The sequence below is a fragment of the Rhea pennata genome, chromosome 24, assembly GCF_028389875.1.
Source record: "Rhea pennata isolate bPtePen1 chromosome 24, bPtePen1.pri, whole genome shotgun sequence".
In the NCBI taxonomy this organism is placed as follows: domain Eukaryota; kingdom Metazoa; phylum Chordata; class Aves; order Rheiformes; family Rheidae; genus Rhea; species Rhea pennata.
The window spans coordinates 5,921,616-5,942,060 of record NC_084686.1 but is presented as its reverse complement, the minus strand read 5'-3'; the positions used below and the strand labels follow the sequence as shown (position 1 = coordinate 5,942,060).

At 53.5% G+C, this 20,445-nt stretch overlaps 1 protein-coding gene across 3 annotated transcripts in view; it reads left to right on the top strand.

Annotated features, from left to right (window-relative positions):
• The window catches only part of NTM (neurotrimin), a 335,213-nt gene that overhangs the window by 178,025 nt on the left and 136,743 nt on the right, over positions 1–20,445 (top strand). For 2 of the 3 annotated variants that reach the window (XM_062594418.1, XM_062594414.1), the window contains exon 1: positions 8,624–8,790. In XM_062594418.1, coding sequence (XP_062450402.1) covers positions 8,624–8,790 — 167 coding nt within the window. Of the gene's footprint in view, positions 1–8,623; positions 8,791–20,445 lie in introns of those variants that run through there. The other variant, XM_062594415.1, reaches the window with a different exon arrangement.

Here is a 20,445-nt window from a genome sequence, read left to right as displayed (position 1 = left end):
GTTGAATCAGTGATTTCGGAGCCCCTGGCACATGCCTTAAGCTCAGCCCCAGCACCTCAAGGTGTTCCCAGTTGCCAAGAGAAACGCGTCCGTGGTTGCGCACAGGCTGGATTTCTTCCCTGTCGTTGGTGGCTTGGTTCGGTGCTGTTGCTTCACTGTTCCTTGCTCATCCTAATCAGCAGGTCCATCAGCTGGAAGGCTTGGACTGAAAGGGTGTTTTCAAAATCAAGAGAAAGGTCCCTCACCTTGTCGGGGGCCACGGGACTGCGGTGACTTTGGAGTTACGGCCCGTTGACCAACTTGCACTGGCACAGAGATGCGGATCAGAGCTGGCACTCTCCTCCCGAGATGGAGATCTGCTCTCTCCATCCGACTGGGGAGATTTGCCTTTTTCTCTTCCATGTTCAGGCAGCGGTTGGTCTGACGCGACATTAAAAGCAGCGTGTGACCTTTACACGAGTATCCAGCTCCGACAAGGGGAGAGCTGCACCCCTGTCTGCAGTAAGGCACATCTTGAATATGGATAGGTCGTGACTTTCCGTTATCCCCGCGTGATCCCCTAAATAATAAGCTCCCAGCGATTGCGGTGTGCGGCCATAAAGAGTACGGGAATGGGAGCAGCTGCTTCTAATTTTGCTTCACGGGGAGGGAGGTGACGCGGAGAGCACCCCGCATTCTCTGCACATATTTTTCATCATTACAGGCAGAAATGCCAGAGTGGTGACAGATATTAATGCAGTTCATGCTGGGAGAAAATCTTCTTTCCATCAAATTCAGTGTGCAGCAAGAGGGCAGTGCCATTTGCAACCCTAGGGAGGATATGTTTGAAAGGTGATGTGTTTTTTTTACTCGAGAAGTTTTATTCCAAGATGAAGTTTAGGTTGGCGTAAGGGCGCCTGGAGCCGTGACGGCTGGGGCCACGGGTCCTCCTCGGCGCCCGTGCCGCTGGCCGAGCGAGGGCGGGTTTGCAGCCCGGTTTTGGCGCGAGCCCGTTTGCCCGCTCGCCGCCATCCCGCTGAGACGAGCCGTGGCTGCGTGGGAGCCTGGCGGGTGACCGCTCCGCGTGGCGGGTTTGCGATCGGGGCTCCGAGCCCGGCTCGGGCTGTAGCCGTGCCGCCCCGTGGGCTCTCGGCTGGAACCGCTCTCAAGCTGTGAGGTTTGCAGAGCTGATGTGCGCAGGGCTGTGCTTCCTTGCACCCCTCAGCCTCCTTTTGTTTGCTTATCCCACTAAATATTCATCAGTAGCATTTAAGACAAAGGAAAGAGATAATTACAAGGGGAGAGTTTTTTTGCAGTATTAAAGGTTAACAGAATTCTTGGCATTTGTGCCGTGTCGATTTCCATGTAATTATGCTCATTTCCCAGAATTCAGAGGTGACTGCGCCTGTTAACGCTCAAAGATGGTACCCCGGGAATTAAATTTATGAGATCATTTCTCAAAATCTTCAGATTCAAAGCAAGCATCTTGCTTAATGGCACGACTATTATTAATATTATTCTTGGATGCATAGTGCTGCGAGGGTCAGAAGAGCAGTGGCAAAACTAGAATTGATACATGCGGACAGCAGCGTGCCCTGCTTTTGTTCCCGAGGAGCAAGCGATCTGGCAGCCTCGGCGCCGTGCGAAATGAGACGTTGTTGCTTAAGGTTAGCAAAAGACAGGACCCTGCCGTAAGGTGCAGGCGCTCGGGTTTGAGGGCTGTTTGAAGAAGCCCCTTTCTGGCTGCGGCTCGGTGGGAGTCCGAAGGAAAAGCTCACATCTGAGCACCTTTTCTGGCAGTGTCTGATGCAGATCCAAATCCAGCTGCAGGCAAAAGGCAAATCGGCGTCTCCAGGAATGTTTGATTTTCAAAGATGCCGAACACCTGGCAGCAGGCTGGGGACAGGGGTGGGGGTTTCACTGAGAGCTGCTGAGCGCTCGGTGGTTTGAGAGCAGGGATTGCAGGGGCTCTGCTGTTAATACCTGCTTTTGAAAATTTTGGCCTAAATCAAGATATCTACTGAGCTCCTGGCAGCTGTTCCACCTGTTTTGCACAGACGGAGCAGCTCTCTGGTAAGAATGGGCTCGCGAGAGCCCACTTGGCTGAGGAAAAAGGAGAATGGGATGTGACTAGGTTGGAGATGGACTAGGATTGGTTATGAAGATCTGCTTCCTTGGTTCCCCCGGGGTTGAGGATACCCGGGCTGATATCCAAGCTAAAAGGTGAACTCTCCCCTTGGGATTTCTTGATTGGAGCATACTGCCACCCCCAAGGCTGGACTGCTGTTTTCCCAGGGGAAAACTAGAGCAAACTTGCCACTTTGGGGTCGGCACTCTGAGGAACACCTCGGTTCAGGTGATGGGTGCAAAGCCCGTGGATGTCACCTAGCTGGGGTTGGACAGGGGAGAGCTGAACTGGTGATACTGGTGTGCAGCGTCTTGCCTGCAAATGTGTAAGGAGACGACGTGCGTTGCAAAATCCTCGTCTGCGTGGTGCCTGCCTGACCGAAGTCCCCGAAGCTGCGGCGGGTCGGCTCCTAGCGCGGGCGCCGCTGCCTCGGTGTTCTTGTGTTTAATGAGAAAACAACTGTTGGGCCATACCGTGCGCCTTATCAGCTCGTGGCAGGAGGCAAACTGAGAAATTCAGGGGAGAAAAGCTCATTGTTTGTCAGAAGCCTTCGTGTTCAGCGAAGCTGTGCCGGAGCTCCCAAATATCCTAGGTGAGAGCTGAGGCATGGCTTGCTTTTCAGCCTGTTCAGCCTTTTCCCTCCTCTCGCTCTTTGCAGGCACACATACTTATTCTTCTTAAAAAGCAGAGTGGATTGAGTTGTAGAGCACTGGGTTAATGTCATACGCTTATAAAACGCTATTAGATGGCTAATGGCACAATTTTATCCAATGTCGTCAGCTGTCTCTGGCACCTGATTCATTCCGATCAAATGCGGACGCGGCGTGCGGGGGTGAAGGATGCCTTTCCAAGTGTCAGCAGAGCGACGTAACTTCCCAACAATGCAACGGGAAACAGATTTATATAAAAACAATATTGATTTGTACCAAGGACAGCTAGGATCAATCCCAGTTAATAACTTTCACGGTGCCGGCATGCTTCAGGATCGCCGTGATAATTTTTTAACTCCCTGTATGGTTATTTAATATTAAGGCTGCATGTATGGCAGCATCTCCTTATAAAAACATATGTTGTTTTTGCTGGGCTACTGTAAAAGGATCAAACATTGAGAACTGCAAGAGGAAGGGCTAATCCTTGAGGAGAAGTCACGCCTCAGGGAGTGTTGTGCATCCCTCCCCGAGCTGGTGTCCGAGCTGCGGTGCTGCCCGGCCCATCTGTAATGTAAATCAGAGCATCCTCAAGGTTGCTGCCATTTATCCCTAGGAAGAACAGGAATAGGAGCGCTTCAGGCTGCTTCGGCAGCCAGTGGCAGAAGGTACATTGCGGGCATGCTGAGTAACCCGCGGTGCAGCTCCGACCTCTCTGTGCTCCCTAGTCGTGCGCAGGGGAGAGTTAACTTGCACTGGAAAATGCGGAGAAAGTGAGTGACAAAACCAAGCCCACTCTTTTTTTTTTTTTTTTTTTTTTAAGGGCAAACAAAATGTTTTTGAGGCGAGGTGCCTAGCGCAAAGCATCAGAAGAAGAGGGAGCAGAACAAGGAAAAGATGCTGGGAGCAGTTTCAAGCCTGCCAGGTGCCAGGCTCTGCTCAGCTGTGAAAAGTGGGTGGTGGGGAAGGGGGTCTGGGTGTCCGTGCAGACACTTCTTGTATTCAGAAAAAATGCCCAAAACATCCAAAGGGAGGCAATTGCTCTGCTCAGGGCAGGAGTTGCTTTGGGGCTGTGAAGTGTCTCCAGCCAAGTAAGACTCACAGGTGCATCGGGTCCTAATTGGAGCCACTGCTAACGATGGGGTAAATGAGTCCGTGTGGTTTGTGGAGCAAGGGTCTGTGTTGTGTGTGTTTTCTGCTTATAGACATGCAGGGCTGAGTGGTTATTCAGGAGAAGCTCCCCCGACTTGCATGTGATTCACCTGACTCATGCCAGCAAGATTAAGCAGTTCTTGCAACTCAAGGCTTATTTAAGAATAAGGAGGAATGCGTTAGCCTGAAAGGGGTGAGGAAATAATGTTTTAGTTTTGAAGGAGTGAGACTGTCTCGCACGTAAATTATGTTTCTGATGATGTTCGGCAATTTTGGATTAAAAATAAATTTCTACTTTAGGGTTGTAGATTGTCGCTTATCAGCTCCACAAAATGGGAAAAAAAAAAAAAAAAAGAAGAATTAAAAGAAAAATCTGGCTGTACAAATTGTCTTGCTGTGACCTACTTATTGTAGGTATTTTTTTCAGAAAAGACATCTTTTGGTGTTAGGAGGTATAGTGTTGTAGGTATGCAGGTTTATAGGCAGGTACATAGGCCTAGGCGTACGGTGTTGTAGGAGCGTATCTATCAGCTGTCCCTGTGCGCAGCTCCAGGTAAAACAGATGCTAGAACTGTGCGAGGAGGCTGAAGAAATACGAAACCCGTGTTATTTCGATTGAAAGGAAGCCGTGACTGCAGTTTTGCATGTGAATATCAGCTTTCAGGACCAGACACATCTGCAGATTGGAGGCTTAAGCCTATTTCTCCAATTTTGCTCAAAAGCCTGGAATTTGGGCAGGGTTGGCTGGAGGGCTCGCAGGTCTTTCCCAGGTTCAGAGTTTCTGGGGGCAAATGCAGATCCTGGTGAAACTCGGCGTTTCTTCCCCAGGGGCAAGCAGGCACCAATTTGCTTTAAAATCGCCCTTGTGTGAAAGCCACAGCTGGGCTGTGGAAGGGCCACGTGAGTGGAGGATTGGAAGATGTTTACCGGAGTCGCTGTGAACTGGCGCTGCTGAGTTTCACTCTCTCCAATCTCCTGCTAGAAAATTGAGTAAATATCTGCTGAAAACCATTTTGCAGGGCTGACAAACAGCCGGGATTTCGGCCACTTCCCCCGTGCGTTACGTGCTCGGAGCTGCCCTGTTTTGCCTTTCCACTCTGATTCTCCTGTTTGGACAGTCCTCAGCAAAGCAAAACCACAGGCTCTTGCTCTTTCTAACCCCCCTTCCCTTTCCTTGAATGTACCTGCCGTTGCCACTTGCTTCCTGCCAGTTGCCAGCTCCCCGGAGGGCAATCCTGCCCCGGCTTGGATCCGTGCCGCTGCTCGCCTCTCTGCCGCGGTCGCGCGGCAAGGCCAGCCGATGCCTTCCTCTCCGCTGCTGCTGGTGCCTGCCCTGTTTATGGTCTCCACCAGGAGAGGGGGGCCTTTAGCCTTGTAAGAAAGCCGGAGCAGGTTGGAGAGATGCGTGCATAAATATATAAATATATAGCATGTGTGCGCGCGCTTGTTTTTGCTTATTCTGTTTGTCTCCTGCCTGTTGCTCACATAGGAAAAAGACTTTTATCTGAGTAGGAAGAAAGCTTTGAGAAGCCGAAAGCGAGACGCAGCATTCCCCCCTCGCATAGGTGCTGCTTTGCAAGCCTTTTAGCCCATATATGGCAGACTCTGCTGCTGCCGTGGTCAAAAACCAGCTCAGGAAAAAAGGCGCTCTCATCCCCAGCGGAAGCTACAAAGCTCTCTTTCTCTTGCTGCTGAACCTTCCCAGCTGGACTCAGTTGCTGGCTCCTCTGCTGCTGGAGCAACTGAATTATTTAAAGGAATCTTGATTTCATTTTCTCTTTGCTGTTTTCATGCGTATGTTTATTGTCTATAGATATTTTTAAAGTCTGAAGCAATTACAGCTGTCAGAGAAGAGACGAGCTGTGACAGGCTGATTTATATGTGCATTGTATGTATGTGCGAGAGAGAGGCAGAGGCAGGGAGTTAGACCAGGGATGCTGCTGACGGTTCAGCGTGCAGGAGCTGGCTATATTGGGTTTAAATTCCTCATGATTTTCGAATAACACTGATGATCCCCTGACAAATGGGCCACGTGCAGCCCTTGCAAAGGCTGACACTGCTCGGCCCGAGCTGCCCGCGTCATTGCGGGGCAGGATTTGGGTCTGCCCCCCCCCCCCATGTGCCCAAGTCATGTCTGCTCCAACCGTGCGCGTTTGCCACATGGACAGGTGCCTTCTCGTGATGTAAGGTGCTGCTGGGAATCTGGGCCCAAGCTCCACACAGGAAAGCTATCTGAATGTGGTTACTGGAATCCCTTTGCTTCTGCTGAAGGAGATGGTCTCTGCCCATCCAAGGAGCTGCCTTGTAGAAAGCGCAAGTTCTCGCGTGCTAAGCGTGGCGATTACTAGCAGAGGTCAGCGTGTTCCCCAGCACCGCCTAGGTCTGAGTCCCATGGAGCGCGGGGGGTCTCATCCTGCCAGGAACACTTGGGTGCTGCATCAGGAGAAGCAGCAGTAAGGAAAAGCAGCGCTCTTCGTTCCTTACTGCCTCATGCAACCGGGAAAATTTCCCAGCCTAACACCACATTTCCATGCAGTAACTTTCAACCTACCGCTGGTGGTCTCGCTTCTCCAAGTGAGGTTTCAGAGCCCCCTTAGGCGCAGTCTGCAGGCCCAAGGAGGCTGCAGGCTACACGTTGCACCCCCCCACCGCCGGAGCAGCTCCGTGCAGGCAGTTACCTCTGCCCTGACAGATGGATCAGGAGCAGAGGCGGCGATTAAACTTCTCCTAGCAAGAGCTGGGGGCAACTCCTGTCCTCCTCTGGGGGAGTCAAGAGGCAGCGGGGAAATGCAAGACTAGAGGGCAGCATGTTCCCCCCACACTGAATTCAAAGAGCAGAGCCTCCAGCAAAGCAAGAAGAGGAGAGGCGTGCAAAGCAATCCCCTTCTCGTATGACCTATCAGCACACACAATAATAATAAAGCTTTATTTGATTGAGTGTTTCCTCTGCCCAGCACAGCTCATAATGTTTTAGAGATTAAATGGCACAGTTAGTGAATTAAGCAGTAGTTTACAGGGAATTCAGAGGCTCCAGGGATTAGTAACAGGCTATGGATCCTTTCACATCTAGGTCACAAGTTTGAATCCACCTCAGGTCAGCAGTGATTAAAAAAAAAATACCAGTCCATGCAATAACTGCGGCACGCACGGTGGGCGAGGGAGTGAGGACATCCAGGGAGGTTTGGGGGATGCCCGCCTTGCAGCGGCACTGCCAGGGGCAGCGGACGGAGGAGGCCTGGTTTCCGCCAGCACTGGGCTCCTGAGGCTCGGGTGGCACCTCCAGGGACTCGGCCGCGGGTATCGCCCCTGCGGCCCTTAGGCAGAGCCCCCAGCACTGGGGGATTTTAGGAGGCTAATGGGGGGGCTTGCTGGGCTGCAGGGCTTCATACTCTCGAGATGGCTCCCCGGCACCTTTTCCCGGTGTGAAACGGTGCCTGGAGAAATTAATATGTTGAGCAGCTAGTGGAGGGAAGGAGGAATTACTAGGCATAAGCAAATGCGATATTTGTTAAATTACGAGCTGATAAAAAGTACTCGGGGATGGTGCTGGCGCCTGGGGAGGAATTCGCCACCTGCACTGGCGCTGCGAGGTGCAGGGGACCGGGAAGGCACGCTGCTAGCTGCCGGGCGGGGGGGGGGGGAGAAGCCCCCCGTGCCTCAGTTTCCCCTACTGCGTGGCGGCTTGCGGGAGGGATGGCGCAGCGGGAGCGACGGGCAAATGTCAGCGGTAGCCGGGTGGCCGGCGGCGCGGTGCAGGTAAGCGTCGCTGGAGAGCAGAGCGCGGTCGGTGCACGGTTTGGGGGAAAGGGGGGGGACAGGATCGGCGCTGCGCGGGTTAACGCGGGGGGAGCGCCCCGCGGCCGGCTGCCCTCGGCGGCGCCGGACGTGCGAAGCAGCCGCGGCCGCTGGCGGGGCGCGGCGGGGCGCGGGCGCGGGGCTGCGCGGCGGAGCGCGGGCGCCGGTCCGCGATGGAGCCGCTGCCATGACAACCCCGGGGAGGCGGCGAGCGCCGAGCCGCGGGCCCCCGCCGGCCCCCGCCGCCGCCGCCACCTGAGAGCCGCCGCCGCGCTGCTCCGTGCGCCCGCGGGCGGCATCCGCGCACCCTGCCTGCATCCGCCGCCGGGGCTGGAGGAGAGGGACTGCTGCGCGCCTTTGCCTTTTCGTGCCTTTTTGGACTTATTTGCTAGCTCGCGCTGGGTTTTTTTGTTGGATTCTCTTTTTTCTTTTTCTTTTTTTTTCCTGCCCCCCGCCCTCCCCTCCGCAGCTCCGCGTGGCGGAGGGGAGCCGCGAACGCGGGACGAGCGGGCGTGTGTGGCGGGGCGGGAGCGCGGCGCAGCCGGGCGGCTCCCCCGGCGCCTCCGTGCCCAAGTGAGCCTCGGACTGCTTCCCGGGAAGAGCCGGCTCGCCCAGCGTCCAGCACCTTTGCCACTTCTCCTCCTCCTCTTCCTCCTCCCCCCGGCCCTCCCGGCCTCCTCCCTCGCCCGAGGATCCTGGGGACTCCCCGCGGCCGCCGCTGGGCAGGCTCGGCGCTCGCAGCTGCCGTGCCGGGGCTCTCCGGCCCGCCGTGCGGCTCCGCGCCGCTCGCCTCCGCGCCGGCCCCGCTGCTCTCGCCCCCCCGCCCCGCTCTCCCCCCGCCCCGCTCTTCCCCCCGCCCCGCTCCCGGTGGCCTCGTCGGGTGTGTTTTTCGCCTGTTGGAAAAGTCCCCGCCGCCCAGGATATGGGGGTCGGTGGGTGCTTAGCCCTGCCCCGGCGGTGCCTCGCCGCCCTCTGTCTCAGGCTGCTCTTCCTTGTGCCCGCAGGAGTGCCCGTGCGCAGCGGAGATGCCGCCTTCCCCAAAGCCATGGACAACGTGACGGTGCGGCAGGGCGAGAGCGCCACGCTCAGGTAGGAGCCGCGGGGGCGGCGGGCGCGGGGGGCTGCGCGGGGGTCCGGCCCGCTGCCTCGCGCCCCCCGCCGAAACTTACCGGGGGGCAAAAGCGGAGCCCGGTGCTGCGCTGACGCCCCCGGCGCGCGCATGCAGCAGTGCTGCCGTGGTCCGGCTGCTTCCCCGCTGTGGGGGGATTGGGGCGCGCTGGGGGCTTGGGGGGCATCCGTGGCTGGCGGCGCCTGGCAGATAACCCCGGCCGGCCCGCGGGCACCTGCATCGCCGAGTGTAAATCACCTGCCGAAGTTGTCGAGCCCCCCCAGGGGCGGTGGGGAGAGATTTGTGCTGTTTCTCGGCGCGCTGATGAGGTCTGGTCTGGCATCCCTGTGGTGGGGAGCGGGGTGCGCGGGTGCTTCGGCTCTGCCTGCAGCATCCCCTTGCTGGGGTGGCTGCAGAGGCGGGGGGGGGGGGGGGAGTGCTGCTACCTGCTGACACAGACTCGTTTGGAGAGGGGGAAAACGTGAGCTTGGGCATTGCACCCTGCACCGAGATCCCCTCGGCTGCAGCCGCAGACGCTCTTTAAGGGATATCAAGGCTGCCAAAGAAACCGTGATTCTGAGCACTGTAACTTCTGGGACATCTTGTGCCCAGCTCCCCGTTCCTCTCCTTGCAGCAGATGGACGCAGTCATCCAGGAGGAGGTCCCTCGCTGCTGACAGGGATGTTTAATAGTGACATTAAAAATAAAAAAAGCCTAGTTTTAATTGCACTGCTCTGAAACAGCGTGTACAACTCCTGTCTGCTCAGGAGCGACTTCCTACTGCCTGCACCTTGCATAGGTGACACGTTAACGTCTGCGGGGCCAGATGGGTGTGGAAGGCAGGAGCTGAGCTCTCCTGCTTTGCGCCAGTGAGTGGAGCAGGGCCAAGAGAGGGCAACAACCTAGGGAAGAATTTCACCTAGCTTTCTCCTAACGCGATCTGTTTTCAGACGGTGGTGGAACTTAAACAGAGGGCTCAGTTTGGCCCCTAGAAACAAGAATATTTTCTCTATGTGTTTCACAAAGCTCAGAAGTGTTGTTCTCAGGAGGACTCTGTTCTAGGTGGCCGTCCATCTCTCTCTTTCTCCCTTCCCTCTGGTCTTGCACAGTTGCCTGTCTGGGCAATGGGTTTTGGAAATAGATGAATGGGGAGGAGGGAGTGGCCTAGCTCTGAATTTACCAAAAAGAAGGTATCTTCTCTGCTCTCTTCCATCCCTCGGCTCTCTCAAGCACCAAAAATCCCAGCTCTTGCAATGGGGATATCAAAGAGGGAGGATTTTAGGTGACTAGGCAGTAAAAGCCGCAGGAGGGCGGCAGAAGTAGGGTGGTGCCTGGTACTGATGGGTGCCCGAGTTTTCCTCTCCAAAGTTACTGGAAGGAGAAGGAGACGTGGATTTCTCCTCATCCGTACGCAGGAACAGGCGTGCTGGCACCTGGCAAGAGACGGGCTCGCGTGTCCTGCGCGTCAGCGTTGGGATGTGCAGTCTGTGTCTGCAACATTCCCCGTGTTCTGCCCCTTGGAGTGGGCGTTCCTCTTCAAAATTGATGGCCTCGTGCTGCTGCCGGCTTGTCGCATTAGTTCAGTAGCTGGAGAGGTGGAGGGCTGCGTTTTGCACTGGGAATTGGGGACTTTCTCCTTCCTCATGGTCCAAGGTGGGAGTATGACTCCAGCAGACGAGTGTATATTGGAGCCTACCTGGGTAGGCACCCCGGGGCCACGCAGGCTCCATGCAGCTCTGTGCAGGTGCCAAAAGGAGAAGCGCACGTTAAAAACACGGGTTTCCAAATGAGGAAATCAGGGAAGCGTGAATCTTCCTGCGTGCTCCCCTCCCTGCTGGAGCTGACTCCCAGTGTAACTATCGATCTGTTGTTTATGAGTTAACTTGTTCAGAATAGTAATACCGCTCAGAAAGGCTTCGCCGGATCCTGTCGCCAGCGTTCGTGGCCGCCTCCCCACCTTGCCTCGCTGCCCAGCGCCTAGGCAGCCATCCTCCCCCGGCCCCCTAGCCCCAGCCCCGGCGGAGCGGCGGTCAAGCTGTGCTAGAGGGGTGCGCGGGGGAAAAAGGGCCTCCTCTTTTCCCACTCGTTTCCATGCATGGTCGGAGGACAGTGAGTTGCAGCCAAGGACTTGGAAGGAAACAGATGCCTCGGGAGATTTCTTCTTGTTTTTTCACAGCTGACAAAAAGGGAAGCGAGTTTGAAAATTTAGCAGCCGAGTCTTCAAAACATTTGGAAAGTCCCGTCTTCCCCCGGCCCGGGAGCGAGAGCATGGTGCCGCCAGAAGCGGGCTCCGGTGGGCACTCGCTCTGCGGGCCCGGCGGCAGCGTGCCGCGCGCCCACGGTTGCCTTCGGGCAGCGGTGCCGCGAGCGGCCGGCTCTGTAACGCTGATTGCAGAGGCGCTTTTGGGCTCCGTCCCCACTGTCCCTCAGAGCAAAGTTAATTCAGTGCTGGTGAAAGGCGCGGGGCTGGCAGCCGCCGGGAGGCTGCAGACCCCGCTTTGTCCCACGAGCCCGCTGTCGGGGGCCCCAGGGCGAGCTTTGCTTGGGCTGCCCCTTGCCACGTAGCTCAAACCAGCCCTCGGAGCCCGGGAGCTGGGGAGGCTTCGCCCCGCCGCGCTGGTGTCTCCGCTCTCGGTGGCCGGATGAGTTCCCGGTTGGCGTCCCGAAGGGTGTGAGGTTGAGGTTCACCCCTCGTTCCCTCTGCTGCTCCTGAGCTGCAGCCCCGTTTAGCCGGCTTGGAGCCCTGCACAAGCCTTTGCATGATGGTAAAAGGGAAAGAGCTTTGGCTGGAGAGAACGTCTGCTAATAGCAAGGTCTGAGCAGAGCGAGAGTGCCCCGTGGTTGTGTTAGATAAGAGACATATGCTACGGGCTTTGCCCCTAAGGACTGACTTAGGCCGGTTAATTACTTTGTGCTCTGATGCCCAGCTCTGACATAAATTTTAAAGGGCACAGGCTTTGCCGTGCAGCTCTTGCAGAGTTGCGTTTCGCACCAGCTTGGAAGTGTGACTTCAAATATAATGGTTGGGGCTGATGCAGATCTGGGTCACTGCTCTTAGTCTGGGGAGGCAGCTCGAGTTTTGTACTAGCAAAGCTCCAAAAATCACTTTTGCTCATGGATCCTGTGGGACTCCTAGGGCTGAGATGAGAGGGCTCATTGAACAGGCCCACTGCTCTGTTCTCCTTACCTGGCAAGGATGGATAGCTGTCTACAGCAAACACTACCTGTAGGAGTCAGTTTAGGACAGGAGGAACCTAGAGCTATTCAAATATTTGCTTCAATCTTGCAACGCCTGCTGGAGGGGAGATTGGGATGGTCAAGTCACATATCTTGCTTTGGTACTGGCGCTTTAGGTCATGTAGCAGGTTTAAATCTAGGGTTAGACCTCAGGAGAGAGCTAGCATCTAGGGTGCAGTAGGACACACGGCAGGATATATTTGTGGATGCAGCAAAGCCTGTAAAGATAGGCAAAAGAGCTTGTGGAAGTTGGGTGCAACAGCTTATTATTTGTTTTGGTCTCTGAGCTGTGGTTATTCCTGCTGTTGGGGTTATTTTTAGAGCTTGGGTGTAGGACAAAGAGCTGTCTTTTTTGTCGGCTTTTGTAAGCCACATCATTAGGATGAGGCCGGTCCTCTCCTCTCCCTCCATTCCCACCATGCCTGTATGATGCCTGCTCTAACCAGTAATGAGAGTAATGAGTCACATCGCAGAAGACCCAGTCTGAACTTTCATCCAGAGCTTGAACTGAGTCCAGGCATTTTTTGAGACCTTTAGAGGAGTTCTCTTAGCACCAAAACAAATGGCTTGATTATGATTTTACTTCATTTGGCATCAGTCAGCACTTTCCGCTGCGAGGCTCTGATCAGCAGCTTGCACGGCATCCCCCTGAATTTGCTGGTGCCCAACCAGATGGCATGCAGACCGAACTGCAGGGCTAGGGCCACATATCTCACAGGCTCCTCTGTACCCTTCCCCTGCTTTTCTTAACAGGGTGACATAAAGCCTTCATTTGCTCCCCCTTTGATTCCCACACTCAAAGCTCATTTTAACGTAAGTCTCTCTCTCTCTCTCTCTCTCTCTTTTTTTTTTTTTTTTTTTTTAACCCTGATATTCCCCATGGTTTACACTCAGGCTTTGAAAAGTGCTATATATGTTGTCACTAATCTCTTTGCAATGTTTTACCTAAGTCTGTTCTGCAAATCTACTTTGCCCCTGTTGTGCTTCTGATGTAATTTTGGAGAAATTATAACTTGGCTACAAAGCAAAACAAAATCAAACGTGTTTGTTTGATTTCGATAGATACAAACAGAAACTGCTTGTTTGCTAGCAGAAAACAAGCTTTCTCAGAAATGGGTTCTGCTTTCTGTGACTTCTTTCTGACCCATCTTACCCCCTTTGTCTGCAGGAATTTACATTTTCACGTTATTACTGTGTAACGAGGAAAAAGTAGAGCTAGTCTCTGATGGATAATGCAATAGATTCAGATGTATGTTCTACCACACTTCCTTTGCTTGGGTCCTCAGGGGTGCTGCAAAGCCAAGCCCTGAATCCCTCAGATCGTTCGCAGACCTTTTGCTTGGAGGATCTGGGTTTGTTTCCTTTGCTCTCCAGCTGAGTGCCTCGCTAGCGGGGTGATTTGTCTGCTCCTGGTAACCCCAGGAGCAAAAGTCAGCGCAAGAGGAGCCGTCTTCCCTCTCTCTTGAAGTCTTTGCGTTTGCTTGCAGTAGGGCTCAGCAGCGTCTGTCGCTCCTCCTCCTCTCCCTTTCAAGGATGTGAACCAAGATGCGAGTGCAGGAATCTCCCTCTTCCTCCATGCCAAAGTAGGGCTCCTCCTTCTGCCTCTCTTGTGAGTGATGGGAATTCTCCCCTGAGCTTTTGACCAACTGACTTGTGGTTTGCAGTCAATGAGTTGAGAAATCCTGCCGGGAGACAAGGGCAGATCAGCTTTCTGGGTGTCTACGGGCAGGGACGGCGTGCTCCCTTTCTCCATCGACCTTGGTGCTGAGCAGTGGAGGGTGGGTGGCCTCGGCCGGGGGCAGCTGGCCTCAGGTGGGCACTGCAAGGCATTCGGGACCCAGACTGGGACGTGATGCAAACAGAGCAAGATGGGACAGGAGCAAATCAGAGATGAGGGTGCAGTAGCTTGCGCTTTCCATCCCTGCATCCATTTGGCTTGAGACCCCAGACTCTCACGGCTCCCTGAGCAGGACTGCAGCAGCCAGAGGAGCTGCAATAACGCTGGCAGAGGGGTGCTGCTTTGCTGAACCTCTCCTGCACACTGCCATCCCCGTGGGCCTCCTGAGTCACTCGTCGCTCGTCGCAGTGCTCCTGTGCCCTGCCCGACGGATTCCCCACGTGCTTGTACAACCACTGAACTCCTTGTTATCAGATCAGTATGCATGTTCCTTTCCGGGGCCCAGCCCTGTGGTGCGCTGTTCCCATGAAATATTCATCTCATTCTGACATTCCCAAAGTTCAGTACCTGGTATTTTTCGTCTCACTGTAATTATTTATTTCAGAGCTTCATCCGCTAGGGGCTGAAGCTCCTGGTTGCTTCCCTTCCCGCTCCCCTACCCGCTTGCCGAGCCCAGATCGGGAGGGCACGGCCTGGGTTTGCATGCCAAGCTGCGGTTACTCTGCTCTTGCTGGTTATGGAGCAGTGGAGGATCCTGAGAGCGTGGGCTTTGTTCAGGTGGGACCAGCTTCCAGGGGTCCTGTAGGCATGAGTAAGGATGGAGCTAAGCTCCCAACTCATGTTTTAACAGAATTTTCTTCTCCTGGCTCTTTCAGCACGCAGTACACTCACCTCTCACCTTCTCTTCCACACCTCTCGCTTTAGTGGCTGAGTAGATTTAGGGCTGTGGTGACTCCTCTGGATTACGGTTAGTGGGTGCACTAAAGGGGGAGAGGGTGCCCTGTGTATCCGCGCCTTCACCGAGGAAACCGTTGCCAACGGTAGTGCGGAGGGTTAGGGCTGCTAACTCCTGCTGCCTTCTGTACGCAGTGCCACCTCCTCCCGTGATTGCTGGATCCTTCTTTCCAGTGAGGATTTCCGTTGTGCGCTTTGAGATCTTCCATCAAAGAGGGTGCAGAAGCCTCGCGCCTTGTGTCCCAGGGTTCGAGGGGAGGCTGCGTGGAGCTCGTGAGTCGATCGCTTTGCTTGCGATGGCATGTTTTTGAAAGAGGAGTTTATTGCTAAAGTGACATGTCAGCAAATCTCAGCCACCTCTCTCCCATCTCGGAGATGGAATCAGCTTAAAGTGGAAAAAAAATTGTCATATGCATGGGTGTTTTTTCTGAGTGCAATTTCCATCTGAGATGAGACAAGCTCCTGATTGCTGTGCCAGAGGAGGGTTTCCCTTTATAGCTCTCCTGCTAGAACTGCTGCTTACAGTTCACCATCTTCTATGGAGCTGTCTGGACTTGGGTCTTCTAGGGGTCAAGCATGCATTTCTGGAGCTATTATCTCCATCATAAGGTTAAGATCCTCCAGCCTACCGGGTCCCTAGTGATTTAAATCAAACAGATTTGTATCCTCCTTCTCTGGGGTGGGAAGGGCTGATGAGGAAAAGAGAAAGGCAAGGAGAATGGGAGGTCAGAGCAGCTTTGCCGCTGATGAAGCTGGCCGGTGGGGGAATGCTGGGTGGGCATTTTTAACTGTTAGATTGGGGTTATGAAATGGAGGTTCAGTTCTTGGCCCTGCCATTGACTCTTCCTGCGACTTTAGGCACCCTCCTGTGTCCCGTAAATGTGTATATTCATCTGTGGCGATTGCAACTTTCCTTTACTCTGTCTCTTTGAGTCACTGCTTGCATTGCAGTCTTCCTGTGGTGGGATGCATCCCACTTTACGGAAAATACTAATAGGGTCCTTCTGGGGACACTGCGGATGTCCAGCAGTGTCCTGCTCTTGATTGCAGTTTGAAGAGGGTAGGTTGCGGTTTGAAGGGGCTGCTGTGCAGTGAGGAATTGTGTGAGCTTTTTTTAATTGTAGGGGACTCTTCAAGTGCCAGGGAGTTGTCACTGCTATGGTATATGGTAATGGTAGTGCAGAGCTTCTTGCTGAGTTGGTGATCATTAGGCAGGAGCCGAAGTAAAATCAGTAAGAGGCCAGCAAAATCAGTGCCATCCCAAACTATGGGACTACCCAACATCCAAACTCTGATGACAAACAACTCCCACCTTGGCTGTGAGCAAACATAAGTCTCAAACCTAAATGCCTTTGGGTGATAGTCCAAAGGGTGGAAACCGGCTGAGCCTGGCCTTGTCTCTGGCTACGAGCCGTCCCGCTGCGCCGCCGCGGTGCTGCCTTGCTGGGCCTTGGCAGGGTCCCCCGTGGCAGTGAGCATGGCGATGTTTGACATGGCTCGCTCTCCTCACTGTGCTGTGTGAGCTGACGGCTTTGTGAACGTGTTGGGTGACAGATGGATTTGGGGAGGTGGGCGTTCTTCAAGTTGCCTATATCGCTGTCTCTTGTGTTGGCTTCAGTGGAGTTACTCCAGTTTACACTGGCTGAAAATTGTCATCCTGGTCTAGCAGAGCTATTCTTTCCTCCTTCTGCGCCCACCCAGTTCACCATGTTCTAGGTGCGACACCCTTATTTTTCTTGAGGAGGAAAGGGGGAAAGAAAGGAAAGAATTAATCTACGGCCACATCAGTGGGAGAACTGGCTAGTAGAAATTGTGATGAGAATACAGAGCCAAAGAAACAAATGGGAAAATGGAATCCCACCAATGCAGTAGGGAAATTTATGCCGACAAAGGGGCTGATCCAGCGCTCGTTAATGTCACCACAAGTCCTTATCCTAACGGTAATGGACTGTGAATCAGGTTGGAAGAAAGCATTTTAGTCTTGCTACAGTATGCAAACTGTTAACGCGTTGTGCATGGAATAGCAATGCAGAAAGTCCTTTCCTGTGGAAAGAACTTGCTCTTTGCTGCATGCGGCATCTTTGTAAAGTGAATGTGAAATATCTGCTGCTCTCCTTGGGTTTACTTGTCAGAGAGGTAACGCTGTGAAGGGTCTGGCTCAGAGTATCCCAACTTTGAGAGTTGGACTTAGCTGTCTGGATTCTGCAGTGTCTTCTGAAATGCCAAATGTGTCCAAAATCATTAGTATATCAAGATTCTTCAGCTCATAGGGAGCAGTATTGGCTCTTGCAAGCAACTGTCGTACTGGAGAGTAGTTGTTGGTTTATATGCAAAGTGAGGAGACAGAAGAGCAGATGGATTGATATGGAAAGTCAGAAGGCAAAGTTGACTTTGCAGCTTGATTCTCCTGTGGAAAAAGCAGCATCAGTGAGATGGAGACAAGCTCTGAAGAGCTGAGCTTGGTCTGGAGGTGGTGACACCTGCGAGGAGAGCGCAGCACAGGAAAGGACACAAGGGTCAAACAGGAGACAGGCGAGTCCAGCTCTGCATGTCAATGAGGACAGAGTAAATAAGGAATAAAACTACCTTCCAACATGAGCAGCTGGTGAGATATCACATTTTTTTTTTCCCAGAGATGGGAGATTTTGACCGACTCTGCACCTGCAACCGTAAATGGCTCTGACACCTGCATCTGTTTTATGAGACACATGCAGAGCCCCAGACATGATCCAAACATTCATTGTGTTGGATTTTGGAGTTTTCTGGGTTTTTTTTTAAGTTTCTTTCTTTCTTTCAGGGTGGGATCATTATTCATTATGTTGGATTTTGGAGTTTTCTAGGGTTTTTTTAAAGTTTCTTTCTTTCTTTCGGGGTGGGATCATTATTTTTCCAGCTTCACATTCTCTGTTCAGCAAAACTGTTGTATTTTTTAGGCTTATGTTTTTTGTACATCCCTAATAACAAGCCTAAGAAGGAGCAGTCAGGAAAACCAGATTCTCAAAGGTGAGGAGGAAGCAGAAGTGCATAAAGAATGGCAGATCCAGATTAAAGATCACTTCCAAAACTAAAGGCAGTTTGGCCTTAGAGGTAGGCACAGCGCTAATATTTGAAGGTATATTTGGATTCTTAACTTTGTCCTTCAAATTCCATAAATTATAGGTGTAGGACATGGTCTAGGATAATCTTTATTATATAACATTTCTGTTCTTCTCTTACACTCCAATACAAAGCTCTCGATGAGTTCAAAGGCAGTGTGATCTAGGTGAAAACTGTAGCGAGTGTTCTCCAAGACTATAAAAGTTTGGTGCTCATCCTGTACTGAAATTCAGCAGGAGCTAGGTACCTGCCTCTCTCACTTTTAATTGAAAATTTCAGATTTAAGTTACACTTTGTTACATAAGAAAATACAGAATTTTATTTCTGAGTATTAGACCTCTTGACAAAAAAGAAAAATCAGTTCCTCTTGTGAGTACCATGACTGCTATTTATTTTAGAATTTCCTTGTTGGGAACAGTGCAGATTTGGATTTGGTTGGAAATTTCCCTCCTCCCCTCTCCTTTTACTCTGAGTTTGCTGAGGCATCTTGTCAAAATTTGTAAGAAACATTTTGATTCAGCAAAAGGAAGACTCATGGTTTAGAGTGTCTTATGGGAAATACTGCAATTTTGATTTCATTCAGTTTCGGAAGGGAAGAAATTCTGGAATTGCTGACTTTCCCATTAGCTGAAAAATCATTTCCTGCCACCTCTGAAGTGCACTACGTTTTGGCTTCAGTTTTTTCCCTCTAAGTTCATCCTTCCCACTGCTTTCTTCTATGAACTGCAGCAGCTGTTCGCCTTTGAATCAAACAAAAGTTTATGTCAAATATCCTTTCTTTTCCAAGGCTACCGCTCAGCGTGACCCCGTTTGCTTCAGCAGATTTGCACTGTGTTGAAGTCAGGGTAAAACGTAGCACTGGAGGGAGGGAGAGCTTTGGGCTCGCCGGTCCAAGGCATGCAGACCGGGGGGTCGTGGGGTGACGTGATCCGGGCTTTCTGCAAACAGGCCGTGAGGAGCAAAAGGTGTCGACTGCCCTTGACTCGCGCATCCTCGTGCGATTCAGGCCAGCCCGGGGACGCCTCTGCCCGCTCTGCGGCCTCGTGCGGGGCGGGATGCACAGAGGAGGTCTCGGTGCCGTCGCGGGCTGTCGTGGCACGCGGGGGACGGTGACGGCTCGGGGCCGTCCCCCTGAGCCGGGGGGTAGCTGGAGCCTGAGCGCTCCGGTGCCAACGAAAGCGTTTGAATTTTGACCCAATGGGTAAACCATGGTGCACTGTGTAATTTGGGTTTTCCGTAAGGTTGCTGTGTACCAGCGACGTCCCGAACTCCTCCTCTCCGGGAAGGCTGCGAGGAGGCAGCGTGAGCGCTCCCGAGCCTGAGGTGGGGAATTTGGGTGCGTTGCCGCTGAAGGTGCCCGCGCTGTTTCGTCCCAGCAGCAGGGACGGAGCCACCTCCCTGCATTCCTGCTCCTCTTTCCCTGCAAGTCCCTTGCCCGGTGCATCTCAGCTGCGTCGCCTCCGTTTCCGTGACCTCCACCCGTTCGGGTGGCACTGCCCGAAGTCATCTCAACAGATGACCGAGGCCCGAAGGGATCACGGGGCGATAAAGGTCCTGCTGCTCCTTCCAGAAAAGGCCGAAGGCAGGAGGCTTGCGCAGCACGGCGCGCGGAGGGAAGCGGCAGGGCTGCCGCGTTGGGGGACGGTGAGGTGTCAGCTCTTCCTCTCAGCTTCCCTTTGCAGTGCCAACTGTCAGTAATTTAACTAACGTTTTGTAAATAAATGTGGCATTCGGACAGCTGTCACTGCGCCTGTTATAAACACTCCTTTTGTCACTAAAAGCTGGCAGTACTGCTCCGTTTCCCCTGTAAACGCAGCTACCGCTGCCAGTTAGCTCCTGGAGCCAGGGCTGTCAAGGAATCGCACGCCGACCGACGGCTGCGAGGCTGGGGCTTCGCGCAGGGAGCCCGGCTAGGCGCTGCCAGGGCCTGGTGCGAAGGCAGCTTTTGCTTCTCTAAAATGAATAAACGGTGCCATCAGCGAGCAAGACGACGCGTTTGAATGCGGCTGGAGTGCTGGTGAGCAGTGGCAGGTTGGCAGCCAGCATCCCAGGCGGTCCATCCGCCGCGCCGGCAGCGGTTTCTCTGCCGTCTCGCTGCTGCCCTGTGGGAACTGCCGGTAGGATGAGATGGGGAATCCAGCCAGGCCTTGGCTTTGGTGTACTGTGGGAGCAAGCTGGCACTAGCAACCACGAATGCTTTTACATAGGAACCTAGACTCCGGTCGCATGAATGGTTTTGGTAAATTTGGCATCTCTGGGACTGGGTTGGATCTGAGCAGCAAGATGGGGAGTCCTTTGCTCCCTCCAGCCTTGCTCGGTGCGCTTGTCCTACTAGGAGCATACTTAAAACCTTAAGGTGTGTTTTTCCTACTAACAAACCTGACCAGGGAGAGGGTGCTTGTCTCTCTCCTTGCTCGGAAGTCTCGGTCCCATGCGGCTCTCGTCTTTCAGAGACCTCTGCGACCCCAGCGGTCCTCGCCCGGCTCACAGTGCTCTCGGGCGCCTTTCTCCCGGCGTCGGGCGGTGCCAATTTCTGCAGTCAGTGCCTGGGAGTTTTCGGCCTCGCTGTGCTGCATCGGTGTGTGATGCAGGCAGGATAGAAATCAGCACATGACTGCTCTCTCTCTAAGCTGCTGTAAAATTAGCTTCATCTCAAGTGGCAGAAAATGAT